This window comes from Oryzias latipes, chromosome 20 (assembly GCF_002234675.1).
Source record: "Oryzias latipes chromosome 20, ASM223467v1".
Classification (NCBI taxonomy): Eukaryota; Metazoa; Chordata; class Actinopteri; order Beloniformes; family Adrianichthyidae; genus Oryzias; species Oryzias latipes.
In genome coordinates, this window is record NC_019878.2 from 24,696,670 (window position 1) to 24,718,143 (window position 21,474).

The 21,474-nt window shown below is 39.7% G+C and overlaps 1 protein-coding gene across 1 annotated transcript in view; it reads left to right on the forward strand.

Moving 5' to 3' along the window:
- The window catches only part of LOC101154816 (cadherin-12), a 117,775-nt gene that overhangs the window by 43,766 nt on the left and 52,535 nt on the right, over window positions 1–21,474 (forward strand). Inside the window, exon 3 of the mRNA XM_023950198.1 lies at window positions 19,012–19,306. Within this exon, the coding sequence (XP_023805966.1) occupies window positions 19,012–19,306 (295 nt within the window). The remainder of the gene's footprint in view (window positions 1–19,011; window positions 19,307–21,474) is intronic.

Genomic DNA, 21,474 nt, shown 5'->3' on the forward strand with positions numbered 1-21,474 from the left:
ATTGCTGTGCACCTTGACGTGGAGTTTTGTTGGCCGGCAGACGTTTCTCTGAGGGGAACATATGGTCCAGAGGAGAGAAGAGACGCTCCTCAAACTGGCACATCCTTCCTGGCAAGCTGCTCACTTAGAGAGAGGAGGGGAAATGAAGGAGCTGAGGCTGAAGTGAAGGAGGGCTCCTTCAAATGTCCAACCATAAATATGTTCTTCAGTTTTGTTGTCTTTTCTTCATTTGTAAATGTTTCTGGTAAATTAAAAAAAGAAGCTGCTGGAAACCTGAGGGAGGCATCAGACTGATCAGCAAAGTCCAGCCTCAGTCTGAGGTTCGGCCCTTAGAGAGACTGAATGAAACCAGGAGGCGTTCGCCCATCCGTTAGGACCGACTGCCCCATGTTCAACTGCTGTTCACATGGAACCCTTCTCCACTTCGGCCTTCAAAGTTCTCGTTTGAATATTTGCTACTACCACCAAGATCTGCACCCGCGGCGGCTCCACCCGGGCTCGCCCCCCCCCCCCCCCTCCCCTCCCCTCCCCTCCTTAAAACATTCACAATTTTGACCTTTGTCATACATTTAGTGTCCGATAACACCGGGCCCATGGTCTAAGAGGTAGCTGTTCCCTTCAATATCGTTTTTTGTTTTTCTGCAGTGACAAACTGCCCAAATCAAATCACCTGAGTCATGAAGCTAAACTGTTTTTGTTTGCATGTCTTCATTTTTGACCGCTTTCTTCAGTTTTCTTCTGGTCAAATGGATTTATCCAAAATAATAAATTAAACTGGCATTATAACAACCATGTAAATGTGACCATCTCCTCAGCTCTCTGGAGTCTGGGTCATCTGGAGCGTGCAGATCCCACTGTCTCATTGTTTTCTGGACCAAATCAATCAGCTGCTCGTGTGCCGTCATCATTACTCTGTTATTTTCAGAGTTACTTTCTGGATGTGGAGAGCCCTGATACTATGCTCTAATCATCTAATGAAATGTTTTCTGTCCAAATGAAGGTCAGAGATGAGTCTGCTCTCATGAAAGGCCAGTTGCTCCTCTCCACCTATAGGGTGACAAATACCTGCCGTCTGTGGATTCCTTTCAGTCAGTCTGTCATATTCCAGAAAATGTTGGCCGTAATTTCCTTCATTATCAGCTTGTTTGCAAATGTCTCCTCTAAATCTGGGTTGTAGTCCAGCTGAGCAAAACCCACCGTGAAAGCTGTGATATAAAGAAGAATGGCCTCATCCTTCATCCTGTTTGAAAATAAATCAAAACATGCAAAGCAGAAAGAAAGTCAATAAAATAGTCCAGACCCTCAAGAAAAAGGTCATTTGTTAGTGACCTGCTGTGTGTTTATGCAGACATTTCTGCCTGAATAAAAAAAATAATCACATTTTACACTCATACTTCTCTCTGGATTGTTTATTCATTTTTTGTATTGTTTCACTCCAGAATCATGACTTTTAACCGTTATTTTAAGTAACCAGTGCAGTACGCCATGCCATGTAACGCCATGCCAGCATGTCTGTTGATCCCAGCGGTTCCATGGGTGGAACAAAGCAAACATTCATGTGTGCTTACAGTTTAAAGAAAGTAAGACTTATACATATATATTTATGTAATAATCTGCAGGGAAACAGTCTTTTTTTTGTTTTTCATGGATCCCATCTGCGTCTGTTTGAAGTAGCAGTGGGTTGAAGCAACAGGTTAGTGTGGAGCACGGAGGCTGTGGCTGCAGGTGGAGCTCCGTCCAAACCGTTTGGTTCACCACCAGACAATCTGTGCAACAAAACAAAGGCAGCAATTCAAAACCAAAACAGATGAATGACAATCAGAAAGTCAGTCTGTACTGAGAATTGGATTCACTATGGTGTCAAAAACACATCTTACCACAAACATTATCAAAGTAACTTTTTTTTCTATGTATTTTTATGAACACATCCTTTTTTAATGTTTCCCTAAAGTTTGAAAATGTTTAAATACATTTCAGCATGTTTTGTTTCTAAGAGAAATGCCCATTACAACACTGTTTATTACTTTAGTCAGTAAAAAAATTAAAGTAAAAATAGTGAAAGTAACTTCTTAAAGGGTCTTAATCCTTAAGATTAGTTTGCAAATCTTTACAGCAGTCATGTTGCACACAAAACACATTTTAATAAAACAATCCAAAATAAAATAAAAACATCCACTTCTGGTTAAAAGCTCAAGATTGTTTGTAATATAACCAGGCAGGATTGAGACAAAAGGAAGAGATTTCCTTTAGCTTGAAGAAATGCCATTGTGTTTAGTTGTAATTAACCCCTGTGAATGTACAAATGTAGTTATTGGACTCTTTAGAGTAGTTTGGTTCTAAATTAAGCCAATAAAATCATCAAGATAAAGATAGCAAAGACAAAACAAAGAGCTTTGGTAAATGTTTGGTTTTAATTAAGAAATCCAACCTGATTATGTTGTTCCTTTTGTCACTTTTAATTGGTGATGAAGAAACTTCTGCAAAGTCAGCTGACAGCCTGTTGTTCATAATAAAGTCCTTTATCCTCCTTAGCTTATCACAGCGTCTCATCTCTGTTTTCTGACTCATCATCCTCTCTGACACCAGCTAAAGCACATCCCATCATTCTTTTTATTCAACATTTTTACTGCAAACCCTGAAGGTACCTACAAACCCTCTGGCATGTTCTAGAATGAGTTTTACGCAGTTTCATGAACGCACATCCAGCGTGATGTTCAAGGACCTAAAGGGCTTTTCACGACCCTTTCAGATTAAAATATATCCATACATATCTATATGACGATATATTATTACCTTTGGCACTCGAAAGAACAATTTTTTTTAATGAAGTTATTTTTCCAACCCAGAAGTTAGACGTCTTGATCTTTGAGGCCCGACCTTTATTTCTGTGTGGGCTCCGCCCATTTCATCACGTCAGCCTACAGCCGGCCTCGGCAGCATGTCTGCTTTTCGCCTATGGAAACAAACCACGCCCGAAACGTTTCTCCACAGAGAAAGCGGGCGTGTGTGTTAGCCTGGGGGCGGGGCTGGCAGCGCGGTCTCTTCCTGGAAGGGGCTGTTTTTCACTTTGTGACATCATCATGAGAGAGCGCACTCGTTTTCGTGGATTGGGAGGGGCCGGTGCTCAGATAGCAGGTTTTCAGAGGAACACTCGGAAATGCCTGAATGAATCAAAATACCACTTTGGGGTTGTTGTTTTTTGTGAGGACTTAACATTATGACACACTTTAAAGCTCAAAAGGTTGACTTTGCATAGGCCCTTTAACAACTTGCATTGGGATGCGTAAAAGCGAGCGTTCTGAACGCAGAAGCCAACATTCGGGTTGACTCACGTTTACATAGACCGTTTCATGAAAGTGGCCGCCTAAGTGAGAGATGTGTCGGTAACCTGTGCATATCAGGTTACAGCAGGTTTTTAGGCTGCATGAACTCAGAAAATGCAAAGATGAATAAAAGCAACAACAAAAAAATGACAGACTTGTTTTTAGTATGACTTACATTACATTTTGTTTATGTAGATTCTTTGAATATTCCACTGTGAATCCTAAGAAGCTATAACAACTACAGTGTCGGCATGTTTCCAGTAGATTTCAAAGCTTTGGAGGATTTTCACACCATGAAAACATCAGAAACCTGAGAGAAAAAACTAAACCTCACTGGTTCACCTTATCTGAGGGCAGATGTGCTGTTTGCTCGGTTTAAATCAGCTATAAGGGTGTGGAGCTGGTACAGCTAGGTCATTTCAAATGAGAAGGGAAAAAAAACAATAAGTAGATATAAAAAAATAAATGGAAGATAAAACAGAGATGTCGTTTTTCATTGTGTGAAAAAAACAGGTGGAATGTCAGTATTACTATCAAAGGAACATTTGTGATAACGCAGGAGTGAAGTGTTTATGAAAATGATTCCTAATGGTGTCATTAGGATAAAGCAGCAGAGAAAACAGAGCTGGTCTCAGAGAACACCGCACAGCCTCGGGTCATTTTCTCCATATTTTATCAGTGTTATAAAATATGGAACATTTGCAGTGTTAGAATTGGGACGGGGTCACATTGAATGAAGTCCCCTCCTATCTTTATTCCACCTTCTTATTGTTTATTCCAGTTTCTTGTGTTACTTTAAGGGATAAGCGCAGAATTTTCTTTTTTTTTCTAGAAAAAGAAAAGCCTAAAAAAGTCACTTTTGGACAATCAGTGGCTGATTCATGTAAACGTACATGTTACATACATAAACGCACATGTAACGTGTACATGTTAATGGCAGCAAATTAAAGCTAAAGCCTCAAACAAGTAGAATAGATGGAAAATATATAGTTTTAAAATGTAGCTGTAATACAATAAAACAAAAACTAAAAAGAACATTTATTGCTTCACCATTTTTGTAATTTGCAGCTAAATAATGTCCTTTATTAAGGGCATTCATGTACACTCGGAACAAAAACACGAGTATCCCCTCCATTTCCAGGACCCCCAAGACTCACTAGATTGAAAAATGAGTCCACAAAATTTACATTTATTTTGAGGTTTGTCTGCATGTTTGCTCCTTTAGAACTCTACTAAGTACCTTATGTTATTTTTATTAAATAATTTGTGTAAGTGCGTATGTTTATTTATAGTAAACATGAAGAACGAAATGTTTGTGCAGCTGTTTAGACCGTACTTATGCCAGAAGGACTTCCTCCAAGGACACAATTGAGATTTCCCTTTAAAACTCCTGCAGCACGTCTCTCCTCAGCCCGCATCAGCTGCCTTTTAAACCGTCAAACATCCTCTATGATGCTTTCCAGAGATCGATTTCTAGGTCATTTTCCTGAGGAAGGAGGGAGGAGAGCTGATGCGGGGCACAAATTAAACAAATGTGAACAAAAAAAATGAGTCTATTATTCCAGATTCCAGACAGTTTCATGGAAGCACAGGTTTCCATTCCTTGGTTCGACATGGAAATCACGCTGGAGCCAGAGATTCTTTTACAGTGAAAGTTTCTTTGCTGAGTTTCTCTGCAGGATTTTAGTGGTTCAGAGCAGCAGCAGCTTTTAACGTGATAAATCACTGATGGATTGGATTTTTGTTTTCTGACGCTAGAAAATGATAAACAAATGAAGGCAACTTGGTGGAAAAGTGTCCCATTTTAAAACACACTCAGTATTAAAACACACTAAGTGGTACCAGTAGACATTTCATACAGTCAGGCATCACTCTGACTACCCGTAAAACCATCGGGACAGGACAAATGACAATGGCTTCATTAGAACAGGAATGAGCAGCAATAGTCCCAGCAGTTTGGATTAAATGTGGCATTTTTAAAGCACCCGCTCACTTCAGGCAGTGGTTATGTCAAAATGCTTGATAATCTCATGTTTATGACGATGCCGACATTTGGCAGCAGAACCCACACATTGGTGGAGAAACCTGTGGAGAATCTTTATTTGATTCCTATAGCTCTTTTTCCAGATTTTGGGACCTGTTGGGGTAGGACCCAAAATGCAGGAGACCAGGCTTAGTGGCAGAAACGTATGTATTTAAACATGAGCCAATAAAAACTAAAACCCACAGACACATGACCCCAGCGAGAAGAAAGAGGTGACACATCAGAAGACCTGGAAACCAGAGACTTAAATACATTGGAGGTCATTAACACAAATCAGGACAGCTGTGGATAATTGATAACCTACCTGCTGTGACTAGTGGGGGGGTGCAGAAGATGACAAGAACCAAGGAGATGTCACTAAAGGATTGAATTAGAGTGAACAATCCTCACCATAGAAATGTAGCTGGAAACATTCTAATGACAGAAAAACTAAAGTTATGTCAGAAGAAAGAAGCAAATTATAGGAAATTATTGTGACTGGAATTAAATTTACTTTTTCAGTAAGAAACAGAAAAAAAAACAATTGTGTCGTAAAACACATTTATGTCAGAATTCTGACATTAATTCTGAATCTTTTAAAAATCAACATAAAAAACACAAAAACTCTTGTGGTGATTTTTATTTTTACCTTTTTAATGTTGAAATTAAGTAGACCTCCTAAATAATATATACAGTAAAAAAGCTTTTCAAGGACTATGTGTAAGCGTCGTTGTAATTAGTTAATTTTTGCTTTGACTGAGTAACTGACTTCTGTAATGACATTCTGTATTTACTTTCTGAAAACATTTATTTATTGTCAATTTTTGCACAGAAATCTGAAGCATTTGGTTCAATTTCACACGTTTTTCTTTTTTTACAAATTGTAAACATTGCTATTGATTAGTCGGTAGCATGGGTACAATTTACCCATAAATAAATTGGTAAACATACCGTCTAACATAAAACATTTGGCTCGCTCATAATGACAACCCTTTGAAATATTTTTTTATAGTGCAACATTGAATACGAAGGGATCCATGGAATGATTTGCATTAGATGAAAAACAATTCTCCTTTCGTTTGTTTAACACGCTTTAGCTCCACTGTTGACACTTTTTGACTTCAGTCACTTTAAACCGTTTTCACAAAAAACACTTGTGATGTGTTGCATACTGGAGCTCAGCCGACACGGGTAGCCACTTTTCTCTGTGTCTGAATCAGCTGATTCACGTTTACCGTGTGAGCTGTGGAAGAGGTGGATTTATTTGTTTTCCAAAGATGAGCTCACATTTCTGCAAAAATATTTAGAGAAAACTTTTCTCTGGCTGCTCAAGCTTGGTCCCATCTGATGCTGCATCAGAGTTGAAAAGACTGTTAACCTCAAACTAAAATCATTTTGAATTTCAGACCGGCCCCGCTGGCTTCAGGACATGCTCCATCCTCTTTACATGAGCGGCGTGCATTCTCCTTTCTCATTTGGTGGAACCAGGCTCACTTCACTTTGTTAAGACACTAGTCAGTGGAAAGAAATGATACCAGGTTCAAATCACGGCTAAAATATTAAGAGGCAGTCTTCCTCCTCAATAAACATTTTAGCTGAAAACATGCAGAAGCATCGGCCAGCAACCATTTCTCACTCGAATACTCGGATAAATGATTTATATCTAAGTCAATATGCCAGTCCTTTTCATCATGGCTGCCACTGTCTCTCCTACATTTTTATTTTCTTACTCGCCATCCAACGATGAAAGACCATCCCTTTTATTGATGGCTCTTCTCCCAGGTCAACCTCACACATTCATGAGATTTATTATTGAATTGGATCTTGCAGTTTAATCTTTCAATAAGCACCAATAACACGGACATAAAAACCCTCTGAACAAGACGTACACACCCGGCCGGCAAAAGAAAGATTCCATATGAAATTTACAAGCAATGGTGAGTTCCACGCTGTTAAACATTGTTCAGTTTAAATGGTCTGGATTTAAACAATAAAACTTTAACCTGAGAGGCCCCGTATTTAAACGGCAAAGCAGTTTGCATGCCACAACGATGATAAATACTTCAGAAGAACAGTCTGCAGGAAAGAAAGAAAAAACAGCAGCTAATTAACTTCAACTCACAAATCACACGCTTCATAACTTAATTGCATTACACAGAAATGTGCACGGTTATTCTGTGACCTACAGCTAAGTGAGGCTAAAATCAATGTGCCAAACAATAATCTTCCATAATTTTGTTGATTTTTCCACTGTATCCTTAAAGAAGGACCAACAAAATCGGATTTTCTTACACCATTGAAGATTAGTGAAGGCTTATCTGGAAGGCTGTTTGTGTTAAATTATTGTTTTTACTTTAGCAATTTAGAAGGAAATGTGTCTGGTTTAACCTTTTTTGTGCAAATTTGTTTATAAAGCAGAGAAGACATTTTAGAAGAATATATTTAAAAAAAAAACTGTTTCTTAAAAATTTGGCTTTGCACTTCTCTATGATATGCAACGTGATGTCAAATGACGTTTCTCTTGAAGATTATACATGAGGTAGTTAGTGATGCAGCATATGGTTAGGACGTTTTAGGAGGTTGAGGTCATTGAGACTTATAATATATGTTGATGATGAATGTTTCTAGAAACTGTGAAAGAACGGCTAAAATTAAAGCTAATGGTATCATTCATCTGTGCTGCCAGAGTCATATATTTCTTATATTTCATTCTCATGATAATGTACTTCTCCTTGTATTCACTGTATCATGTTCCCCAATGATATTGTAATGACTCTCTTCATATCACTTACAACCAACATTTTCCAGTCGTGAGTCGACACTGACGGGGAACGTTCTGTACATCTTTATGTCGGTTATTTCACGTTAGCTGCGTTTTAAAATATTTGACCGCTGAGCAGGTGTGTAGTGTTTTTTCATTTATTTGATTATATCTAGTGTCATTTTTTTGGTTAACAGAGATTCCAGCCAATTATTCAAAAAGTATTCTGCATCCACCCATAAGGACAATTGTGACTGAAGCTTCAAAATAGACCCGGTTAACTTGAAAGCTTTGAGGGTTAACACCACTTAACAGCTGAGTCAGACCTCAATACTCAGAAGTACTCTTCTCCCTGGTGGCTTAGTGTCAGAGATGGCGGTTGCTGAAGAACCCAAACATGAGCGGAGGCAGGTTAACTAAAACCTGAAATCATAAAATGAACAAAATTGTGGTAACTTGATGTGGCAGAGACAGACACAGAGGGTAACAAGACTAAACGAAAGGGATTGAAGAGCAACAAGTGTCAAGTGGAGAAAAAAAAACATCAGCTAACATTGACTGACGGGGGGGTCAGAGAGCATCAATGATAGGAGAACCAAAGCTGTAGATATATAAGCACAGAGTTGCCCCAATACTGTTAGTGTTTTCACACAATACATTTAGAAGTGAAGCAACAGAAAACAAAATCCATAAAACTGAATTGATGGTAGCGCTTAGGATTGCTCAAATTTAGTGGCTCAATGCTACTTGACTGTCTGCTTATCAGCTCTGGATTTAGCTACCATCACATGACCAGAGGAGGCCTAATGCCTAATATTCAGTCATGTAATTGCAAGTAGCTGAGGGGTAGTGGAGTAGCTTAATCCAAATGTGAGTGGGCATCCGTTTTGGATCATATTAGCTTCTTCATAAACTGTAATCACAGAAAACACATGTGATTAATAACTGCTACAGGGAGATTCATACCTGATTTTTTCAGATCAATGCAAGTCTTGTTCATTACACCCATAAATTCCAAATCAGTCTCTGACAAAGTTGTGAATAACGCAGCCCTGGACCTTGGTGGCTGATAATTTGATTTACTTTGATTTGTTTTTGTGAAAAGTGCATCAAGGTTCTTTTTTTTTATTTTATAAACAGGATCTTATTATTAAAAGATCCTAGAATTGTTGCACACAAACAGTCTGCACAGCTAAGCCTAATATGTTGTTGCCTAAAAATGTATTGCATTAAACCAGTTTGGCTTCATTGTTAGATCATGGCTAAGTCAGACCCACAACTGACTTCTACTCAGTTCTCATCCTAAACCTGGACCGGAATGTCAGAACTGTTGAGCGGTCTGAGTGAAAGTCCACTTTGGACCTGACTGGTCCTGGAAGAGTTGGTGTCAAAACCAGAGCAGGATATAAAGTAAACCTGTATTGACACACACACACACACACACACACACACACATATATATACTGTGGCTGGATATTTGCCAGTAGAACCCCCCCATGTGTTTTTGCCTCCATCCTTATTACCTGACTCTGGCATGACACTATCCTGATAGGAAGCTCTGAGCTGTCAGCAGCAAAGAAATGGCTCACAAGCCAATATCGATCAGCTATAATAAGCTTGCAGGATTTGACATAGAATGCTCTTCCCATCACCTGCTCTCCGGCGCTGCAGAGACCCAAAAAAAAAACAAAAAAAAAGGAACTACTCAGCTCACACTCATGATATGGAAAGGTATGGTAGAGACCTGAAAAGATGTGGATATGAAGCCTCCTGAAACATAACAACAGACTGTCAACATGTCAGACAGCTGAGCTCGGAGGACTGGGACTTGGACTCAGTATGGATTTTACCTCCCAGAGTATTGAAATAAACTTAATACAACAGCATGGTATTAATAGAAGCCAAAGCAGTAACGGACACTAAAGCATTTGCAGACACATGCTGATGATTGACATGAAGGAGGGAGAAGCTTTATCTTCCCTAAAATGTTATATTTTAGGTAAGGCAGGTAAGGCAAACATTTCTCACAACTAAAAGACAAAAATGTGATGAAAGTCATAAACATAACTGGGGTGTTCATGGATTTGAAACTTGTTGGTTTGGGAAAGTTGGACCACCACCAAGTGACGGATCGTGATTGGCTGGATATCAGACAAAGGTTCCAGCTTTGATATGCATTCCTGAGGAGCTCCATATAATCCTGGCTGCAGAAATCCAATTACAGCCTTTTCTACCGAGGTAGGTTACGTTCTTTGCTGAAATCACTCAAATTAATCAATATGCAAGTTTATTGCCTTGCCTCTGTGGCACCATGTGCTGCAAATCCTGACAGTAACAAGGAGCCCTGCGCCTTCCAGATTAAGAATTCCACAAGACAATCCCTAACGCAAGTTTCACCACCAACAATGTCAGCTTCCACCGCCAGACAAGAGGCTCGAGTCTCTACAAATATAATGACTAGCAGGGATTTTTAAACGGTGACAGACGGAACGATCTGACCTACTGGCTACAAACAACATTACTGAAGTGAACACATATTATCCAATCCCTTTTGTCTTTGCATTCGGAATAAATTAGGTTTCTAGGAACATGTATTGATACCTAACAACTGAACCATCTGTTTGACTAACATCACTAAAGCTCTGAAATGTAAATATGTTTTGAGGAGCGGCATGCAAAGCAACGATCTGAAGGGGGAAAACTAAAGCAGAGGAATGCTAATGCAGGTCCTCGCAAAGAGAAGTAGACGTTACCAGGAATCTCATTTCATTTCCACGCACACACCAGCAATGCATCTTTTTATAGGCGACATGTCAACAGATACCCTGACTAGAGCATATTATTAATTACCGTCACTGGGAAAAATGAAGGTGGAGGTCATCCTCATCATTCTGTCAGCAGGCTCTTGATGAGTTAGGTGCAGATTCTGATTTGTTTTAAGTTATCAATAATGTCTGCATTTGAATTCTCCACACTCTGATAGTTTTGATGGTTAATGGGATTCAGAATGGAGCCATTAATAAAGCAACTATTTATTTTTCCCTCTGGTTAAAATAACATCATCTTTTGTCACATTAAAGTGGTTATGATTATGATTTTACATTCGTTTTATAAAGCGAGTGTGTTGACATTTAAAGACATCCATTGTCTGCTTCTTTAATATTCCTTTTTTAAAAGAAATTACCATTGTTATTTTAATGGATTTTTTAATTAATATCAGTCAACTTTGACTTATAATTAATGAAGCAATGGGCCTCTTCTTTTTTACAAAGAATTTGCATTTCTTTTTTGTGCAAATCAAATGCAACTCCACTGGGCACCAGCTCTGAATCACAAGAAAATGAATTTAAAAAGGCCGTTTCATGCTAACATGTTAAAAAAGACGGCCTTTTTGTTGCAAGTCAGAGAACAATCAAAGGTAAACTCCCCCTTCATCATTTGTGATAATTTATTCAGAATTAGAGCCATAAACACTTATGCAAAGTGATAGCACTGCTGTGTTGGCTCCAGGTCACTGGAAATCAGAGGTGTTTTGATGTATTATATATGTACAAACTTAGAAATTGAAATCATAGGTTTGATGATAATTGATCCCATGCAGGAGGGGATGAGGTTTTTGATTCTTCAAGACTTTTAATGATCCACATCAATTATAATAAACTCTCAGACTCAGTCAGTTTTCTTTTCAGGAGTTCTTTTCCTTGCATGTCCGCATATCTCTGACTGCCTTCATTTCAGGATAAAAGCTCCTGAACCCTGATACATTTGTTTTTTATTCAGACTTGTTTTCGGCATCAAAATGTTCATAAAATAAATCAAGAGTAACATACACTGGCAGATTTATTCGTTCAAGAGTTTGTTTCCCCCAAATGCCTGTGAAATGCCACTGAAGCGGATCCAAAGGTGTTGTTCTTTTCAGTGTGAATGCCACACAAACTACCCAGACATCCAAGGTTCTCATTCATCCTCGTGATGTTGAGTCATGGCATCTGGACTAACAGTCATCTTTCCTTGAATAGTGGTAGACAAAAGAAAGAATCCGGAGGACCAAAGACAGAGGGCTGCAAACTAAAAAGAGTAAATGACCTTTAGGACAATGCCCCCCACTTGAACCAAGTCCACTGGACTGTTTTAGGGTGTACCCAGACTGGAAGGCTCTGCGTTTGGTCTGTACCCAGACTGGAAGGCTCTGCGTTTGGTCTGTACACAGACTGGAAGGCTCTGCGTTTGGTCTGTACACAGACTGGAAGGCTCTGCGTTTGGTCTGTACATAGACTGGAAGGCTCTGCGTTTGGTCTGTACTCAGACTAGAAGGCTCTGCGTTTGGTCTGTACTCAGACTGGAAGGGTCTGTTGGTCCGGACTGAATCTGCTGAATGTGACCCTTCCTGACCCTTGCGTTTTGTCTGTATTCAGACTGTCTTCAAGCAGGCTTTCCTGTTTCAAACCAAAGCTTGTAACAAAACCATGTGACTAAATATCCATTCAGTAATTGGCCAGGAATTGTGAGGGCAGGGTAAAGAGGCAGAAATTATAATCATAAACTTTGCAATTCTTGTTGGGATAGATCATTTAGACGTTCTGTTCCAAGCACAGAGCGTATTCAGACTGAAGAAACTCAGAGCCAACCGAAGCTCAGTCCGATTAAAAACGACCTGAGATCACCACGAAAGATGGGTCAGAGAGCAATTCCTGGACCTGGACAGAGGTCCACTTGGCTGTATTCAGACCAAAAATTTGTTCCAGGTTATGGGGTAAACAAACTCTAACTCACTTTAAGCGAACCAAATGTGTCCAGTCTTAATACACCCTCAGTGTGAAAGCATCCCCGGTCACTGTTTTCTGAATCTGTGGTTTATCTTCTCACAGCATTTTCTGCTGTTGATGTGTCCGTTTGGCAGATTTGTCTTTGTCCAAATCTTCGTGTTAGTCTTCAGACTGAATATTTGCACAGGACTCCTGCTCTGTTTGACTTTGGAAATAAATACAGTTTAATTCTGCTGTCAATAAAGAGGTAATTGAAACACAGCCACTCAAATGTTGGAAATAAAGCACCTGAAGATAAACTACCCTTGGTGCTAAAGCTCCATTCCCGTTCCTGCCTCTTCCCCCGTGGAAGAGGCAGGAACAGGGAGGGGGCGACATTAGGGGAGAGGCTGTAACCTTGTGGTAAACTCAGAGACACTGTTGTGACATTTGTGTCTTTTGTTCTTGATTTCTAAGGCTGATTGAAAGAAGTGTGTTTAAAATGAACAAACAAGAACAAATCTTGATTGTGTTTCGTAGCCATGAAGACGTGATTGTGGAAAACCAGTGACAGAGTTCAGAAATGTGGGAGGCTTTCAGAAAGGGAGCAACACAATATGGGGCCTGTGATTTTAATTATGCGGTTGATCAGTCAGAGCTGGAGAAAATGGTTCTTTTTTTTTTTATAACAGTGGGAGTTCATTTTATAGCAAGGTGACTGGGGAACATGCCCCTTCTTTTTATGGTCATCATGTGTCTTGTGAAACACCTCAAAGGACTTTAGTGTGTGCGGTGAGATAGAGGGAGGAGAGCTTGGTTGAAGCTGTCGTCATGACAACACCAGGTGAGAGCGATGACATGTGAGCTGTCATCTGCCCGCGTCCTCTCACTGAGCATGCTGTCGTTCTCACTCGCTGCTGCCCATCAAACTAACAGCTCATTCTGCTGCCCTTCCTCGACAGCTCAGCTCCAAATTACTGATGAGGAGACCCGGAACTGCTCCGTTCGACCCGGTTCATGACAAAAGATTCTGTTCAAACATCAGATTTAATAGACTCAATGAAGGATTGTTTGCTTATTCAAGATGAAGGACAATTACTCAGAAGGTGTTGCAGTTATTTTCTTTTTGACATGTTTAGGTGTCTTTCTTTCCTTCTCAGCCTTTCATTCCGATTTCCAGCCCTATTTTTGATCATGTCTTCATTTTCTTTTTATGCAATGTGGGGGGATTGAGAGCAGTGTTGGTGCTTCAATGATTTGTTTTTTTTTTTACTTTTACATTAATTTTATTCTGTAAGAATCTTGGTTTCACAAAAAAGCGTTTTGTAAATACAGTTAGATTTGTTTGGTTTCATACACTGCAGCAAATGGGAGGAAGGCCGATCATATCTCAAAGGTTGTGTCTGGATTTCCTCCCTACTCCCCGGTTAGTGCACTATATAGGGAGTGTTCAAATCTACAATTTCCTGGACAACTCCCAGAATTCTCTGCAAAAAAACAATATGCATCAATGCTCAATCTATTAACAAATATTGTCCACAATGCATTGCATATGAACAATTAATCATTTGAAAAAGAATTTTGTCAATTCATTTTTTATAAACCCCCCAAGTTTTCATCACCAGAACACTGTGGATTCTTAAGTAGTCTTTGGAAAATGTTCATATTTATTAAGTTTTTACAACAAAAATGGGTGACATACTATTTGGCATTTAGGAAAATAAAGAAAAACTAGTGAGTATGTGTCCAAATTAAATTAAAATCCAGGGTACTTGATGGTCCTGCACTATATTGACTTTTAGGGGTCAGCGAGGAGAGAAGGATTTTGGACTCAGCCCAAGACAAGCTTACAGAATCCAGATTGACTGCTCTGTGACAGGATGTTGTAGGGATGTAATGTTTCATTTGAACACATTTTCATTTCATCAATCATATCATGATTAGTAGTTGTTGACACCATTCAGAGTTAAAATCGGTTTATTTTAACGATCCGATTGGATCCTATTTTCTGCCCTAAAGTGGATCCAGATCATCTTCATCCAAACTTCCAGCAGTGAGACTCAGACAGAAATTCCTGCTACTAAACAGTTTTCCAGATTCTTGGATTTCTTCCAGATCATCAAGTTAAATGAAATCTGTGTCCAAACCAACAAGTAAACTAGAATGAATGTCAAATCCATTCACATGTTTCCTAAAGTTCACCACTGTTGTTTTTCCACATCCAAAGAATCCAAAGGGAACATTCTTAGAACATTCTAGACACTGGATGGTCACATGACTTTATTCAAAGGACTGGAATGATGGACTGATCCGTGTTCATGACATCACACGTGTGTTGCCCGTGTTTATTCAGAACTTATTTTGTTTTATTCAAAGTAAAAACAAAAAACAAAACAACTCAAGAAAGTTATTAAAAAGTCATTAAATAGCAGCTTTTCTTTAAAAAATGTTTATGATAACTGATGATAGTAAATTAGGTATATTAGGTGTGTTTGCGGGGCCCAGATTAGACTGAGAAACCATCCCGGCTGTACCCTGCCTTCAGCCAACAGTAGTTGGGATAGGCTCCAGCATTTCTTGACCCCAAATAGGATTAATATAAATTGGACAATGCAATTTTTGTATTATAGCAATACATTATTTAATATGGCTCCATTTAAAAACTTCAGGTTGCAGTAAAGTCAAATGATTAAAACATAAAAAAGAAAAACCCAGAAACAGCAGAAAGTGAAACGAAACATAAAACAAACCAGACGAATGTAAATAATAAAGAGCAGGAATGCCTGAACAGATGTGTTGAGTTTTGTTTGAAGAAATTCAAAAATAAATGATACTGAAAATGTCAGGGGGGAGGAAATTCCAAAGGGGGGAGGCAGAGCAGCTCAAAGCTCTGTCCTCCATACTTGTGGACGGATGAGGAGGATCTGGGAATGTGGGCTGCTATGGTACGAGGGGGCGACTTCCAGAATGGCCTTGTGGGTAAAAAGCAAATGTCTTGTACTGAATGTGATGTTTGAGGATCCAGTGCAGTTGCTGGGTGGATGAGGTTGTTGTTATGATGAGTGTAGAACAAGCTGAAGCTTGTGGAGTTTTCTGGGGGGGACAAAACAGTGGGGTGTCGAGTCGGGACGTGATAAAACTGTGAACTAGGATGGTAGCAGACTGGGGGGGGGGTCTCAGATGGTTCATGTTACAGCGGTGGAAGTACGCTGATCAAGTGAGGCTGGTAACATGGGAAGAAACGTGCGGTTTCAAGGACAACATAAGACTATTTCCATATGAGGGGGGGGCTAAGGGTCTGATAAAATGGGGGCTTCGGTTATAGAGCAGCATTTCTGTTTTATCATCTGTGACCCATAATCTCTCTGTTTATTTCTCAATAGAACAAAAACATTGGAAGAATTTGGAATCACATTAAAGCTATGATTAGTTTACTTTGATATGCAGGTCAAAAACCGGTGTGCACTGGATTTTGCACAACATTGGGCTTATAAATGAGGTGCTATACTCAACTCCTTCTGTTAACCTTCCTCTCTTCCTCTCCCTTTTCTTGCATCTTCTCTCCTTCCCATCTTATTTTGCTCGTATTTTTTAAGCCAAAAAAAGCAAAGGTCAACCAGGAAAAGCATACAAGGTCACAGAGGACATTCTTTTCCAGACAAAGTAACATCCAACATGGAACTGACACTTGCATGACTTACTCTAATAGTTCACTGAAACAGTTCAGTGTTGTATTATGGACATGCTATAAAATATAAGATTGCCCCGAGCATTTTATTGTTTTTTCTATTTGAAACAGATGGGTCAAAAAAAAAGTCTCAGCACTAATTACTTATCATGAAAATTGGGAAACCTTCTGGAGTAAATGAAACAATTCAAGCATGACTGGAAAGCAGTTTCCTGGTGTTTTAGGGCCCTGTTGGCTCACTCTTTGAAGCACTTGCAGCATGTTTTACATTTAGATATCCCCGCCTTAGACTCATGGGATCTCACCATTGGTCATCTCAGAGTATTACACCACGATGAGGTTCAGACAGAGCAAACAAATGTCCCTGTCCTGACGTAATGATGAGCCAACAAAGCGTGAGCCACAAACAGCAGTCATCTCATGAGTGAACTTGAGATTTTTGTTCAAAATCTTTCTAGCATGAAGGCTTCAGGGATTTCCTGATGAGCGTGAGGAAGCCATGCATAACACCTACATCAAATGTAAATGCAAGTTTTTCAGCAAACTCGGCAGGTGGCTGCACGGAGCCATTTGTAATCGTGAGGCTCCAGTAGTATTTTTACATGCGTTGTGGTGGCCACCGAGGTTTCAAGAAAAAGTTCAAATTAAAAGGAAGTTTTTTTAATTTTTTTTTTTACATCGATCAGTGGCTGCCCGGGCACATCTGGAAGTTGCACGGTGGCAGTCCAGGGACAGGTGGGTGGCAGGAAGGCAGCAGCGTGATAAATGACTGATGGGAGGGTCTCCAAGGTCCTTGCATGGTGGCAGCTGTATTTGTGACCGCAGCGTTTGACCTATCAGTATTAATAATATGCAAGGTGAAAAGTGCACAGAAAATTCATTATTCAAATAGCTTAGTTTATTCCCAAATAAAAGCTGTTTTGAAATCCACTCTCTTGTTAAATTATCCCCTTGTGGAATAGAAACACAACTCATTAATAAACAACACACTGTGAAAAATATTTAGCAGCCTAGTATTCCACTAAAGTTGAGTCCTGAGAATAATTTGAATAGCAATGCAGCCTGGCTGACAGTTCTTTAAGGCTATGCTTCTGTGAACCTGGTGAGTTGGTGTGAATTGCAAACTGCTCCTGTTGTCCTTTTCCTTGTCTGCTTGAAGTGCCGTCTACAACATCCAGAGCTGCATTTGGTCCTTTGTTTTCACCCCACTGGCAGTTCCTCATGTGAAAACAGTCACCCATTAAAAGCTGCTGATGACAATCCTGTAGCAAATTCACTCGGTTGAAAAAAGAACAATTAAAGGGGGAGCTCAATAACTTATCTGAAGGGGTCAGTGTTTCACACAATATGTTGGTAAACCCGATTCCTCCCCTGATGCTCCACCGCTACTCTGTCCAAAATCAATGTAAAGCACAGAAACAGGCAAAATCATTTGTATCTCTAATGAAAGAGAGGCTCTGCCTCAATTGAGCTGAAGGAATTGCTGTAATTTTTTCTCAGTAAAAGAACAACCCGTCAGGAGCTGTCCTGTCCATTTCCACTAGACCCATCACTGATTGAAAAGGGCTCCAAAAATCCATGATGAGGTGTGGAATTACAGACAGCTCAAGTCAGACAATCTGTTGTGGTGAAGGAAAAAAAAGCTGCATATCCAAAACAGCCCCTTAGCCTTGTCAGCTGGGTATATTGGGTAGACTTTGGCTTCAGTGCTTGAAATATTTCTTCTTGTCTCCTAATATGAAACTGCTGTTCAGCAGCGCTGCTGGAAACATCATGCCATTGACTAGAGGGCCAAAATCCATAACCCGCTATGGTTATGATCACATTGCATTAGAGCCTGTAAATATTTAAAAAGATTTGAATATCGTAGCTGTTTTCTGCAACAAAGGCAACATAACTATTTCAACAAGGTTTGCGCCGACAGCCAAGAATGTGTTTGTCTTGTACAAATAGAGCTACTGTTCTGTGCTCGATCTATATTACCGAGGACTGATGTTATTCTTCTGTGCCAAGTCTTTTGGTCCCAAGCCTTTCAGTGAGGAGGAAGCAGGAACATTCTTATTGTGATAAACGGGTTTCTACGTCACCATTTTTCAGGCTGATCTTTTCCTCTTTTGAGTGGAATTCCCACTGAATTTCTCCATTTTACACAACATACCCGATCCGTGATCGAAATAGCAATAGTTTCACTGTGTTGAAGAGCTGTCAGAGCAGCGTAATTGCACCATCAGAATACATTATTTATGCCTTATTAATCCACAAAATGTTCCGATTGCAGAATCATTGTATTTTTCTCCTGATGTTGTGTTTTTCAGATCTTTGCAGAGCAATGACTTTACTTTTTGATGTGCAGTCAGCTCTTCTTCACTCTCTTTGTGAACTCTTCGACAGCTCCTTCTTAATGTTTTTAGAGAATCCATAAATGCTCCAATGTCTGCCCTCAACCTCCCTTTTTCTTCTTTTTCTTGCAGCTCCACACTGACCTCGATAAGGGGGACAGTTTGGTAAAGTACACCCTCTCAGGGGATGGTGCTGGCTCCATTTTCACGATTGACCAAACGACAGGGGACATCCATGCCTTAAGGAGTCTGGACAGGGAGGAGAAGCCTTACTACACCCTGCGTGCCCAGGCTGTGGACATTGACACCAACACCCCCCTGGAGCCCGAGTCTGAATTTGTAATCAAAGTTCAAGATATCAATGACAATGAGCCAAAGTTCTTGGAAGGACCGTACGTAGCCAGCGTTCCTGAGATGTCACCAGTCGGTAAGAACTGATCCACACTCCTGAGAACACTGTGCAGCAAAAACTTATTTCTCCTTTTGAACCAGGGATCACACTGAATTCCGTTTCAGCACAACCAGAGGGGTAGCAGTGTTCTCCCTAACAGATTTTGACATTTCCGAGCTCCGTTTTATTCATGGTGTGCCCGGCGTGCATTTCACAGCTTTGTCTCTACACGTTCCCCCCAGGGAGGACAGATCAAGGTAATTCACTGGGAGAATGGTTCCTCTTGATGTGAATAGCAATGAAACCCTCAAAACCTTAACTTTTGCAGTCTCCAGAGGATGGTTAGAAAGCAGAAAAACACAGCCAAGCCTCAGCCAAAGCAAAAGTTCAAGCATCTTGTTCACTGTAAGACAGAAGCTTTCAAGTTCATAGAAGCAAAAAAGAATTCCATGTGAGAGGAAGGAACGCAGATTAAAAACCTGAAACTGTACAGAACCAACCAATTTGATAGTTATTCAGGCCTTTAGGGTCTGGCTCAATAACGCTTTCATGAAGACACTTTCAACTATTGCTTGGTGTCTATAGAATTCACTCTTTTTCCAAAGAAATCAAGTATTAACATCTTGTCAAAGTCTGTTCCGGTTTTCACAGCCTTCATTAAGCTGCAACACTTGATGTTGAGAATAAATGAAACATGCAACAAAACGGATCCTCTGTAACAAAGGTTAAATAAGCATGCCTGTTCATCTTCTTTCCTCTTAAGTCTTCTCTGATCAGGCATGGTGGGGTTAAGTACCATAAAAGCAACTTGGTTAAGGTTTTAAAGGTTCATGATTTGGCTTATAATACACAGTTTTACCGCATTAACCCTGCACACTCCCAAAGGGTTGTGTGGTATAATGTGATTCCAGGGCATTCAGACATGTAATCAGCATGTGATAAATTAGGAGTGCGTTTGAGAGTGAGTAATTAAGACATGTTATGCCTCTTTTTTCATTTGGCTGATAGAAGCAGAAGAACAAAAGAGTCTTAAATCAAAACAGCAAAGGGTAACGTCGTTCTAACTTCATATTTCAGTGTGAAATTAGTTAATAAATTGCTCCAATTCCCTGCATATTTGTAAGTTTTAATGATAATGTATGCGTGTTGTGAATGGTATCAAAAGTGTGACGATATAACCAAGGGGAAGACTGTTTATCTTAAAGGATGCAAACGCAGAGGATAACTTTTGATAAATGCATCTGGAAAAATGAGAGAAGAGGGTGATACCAATTAATAAATGGACATACTGAGACTCCCACTGGATTTTATTAGTCCCATTCGGAGACAATATTAAAGAAGTACACAAGGCAAGGAAAGCAAAGGATGTATACTTTCCTAGTTTCAGTTACCTTTACTGTTAAAAATAAAGATGGATGAAAGTTCTGGTCACATGACCAAAGTATATTTTGAGAACTTCTTTAAATTCAGTTTGAGCGAGAACATGACATCATTTTGTTTTTAGAAAATCAAAATCAAAGTCAGCTTTATTGTCAAATATGCTGCATACACAAGACCTACGGCACAGATGAAATTACTTTCATCTCCCCCACAGTGCAAGCAGCTTATAAAATAATAACAAATAAAATAGATAACAGTAATAATAAGAAGAATGGAATATCAATTGTGGCAGAGCAGAACTTGTAAGGCTGAACACCTTTTAAAGGTCCTATATCATCCTTTTCTTGTAAGTAAACCATATCCATAGATAATTTAGTACCTTTGGCACACTAAAGAAATTTTTTTTAAACAAATATGAGTTATTTTTATAGCTCTATTTTCTACCAGGAAGTAAGACGACAGAATCTCTGAGGCTCCGCCTTTCGCTCATGACGTCATCCTAGAGCCGGCCTCGGCAGCTTGTCTGAGTTTCTCCAACGAAAATGAACAATGTTCAAACTTTTGCTAGTTGGATGTGAATATTGTGCAATGGAAGCATTTTTTTAGCTTCACTGAGAAAGTGGGCGTGTGTGTTAGCCTGGGGGCGGGGCTGGCAGTGCAGACTTTACCTAGAAGGGGCTGTTCCTCACTTTGTGATGTCACAATGCGAAGACCGGCTTGTTTTCGTGGATTGTGAGGGGGCAGTGCTCAGAGAGCCGGTTTTTAGAGGAATACTCAGAAAGACGTGAAGTACCACCACTTTGGGGTTGTTTATAGTGAGGAAT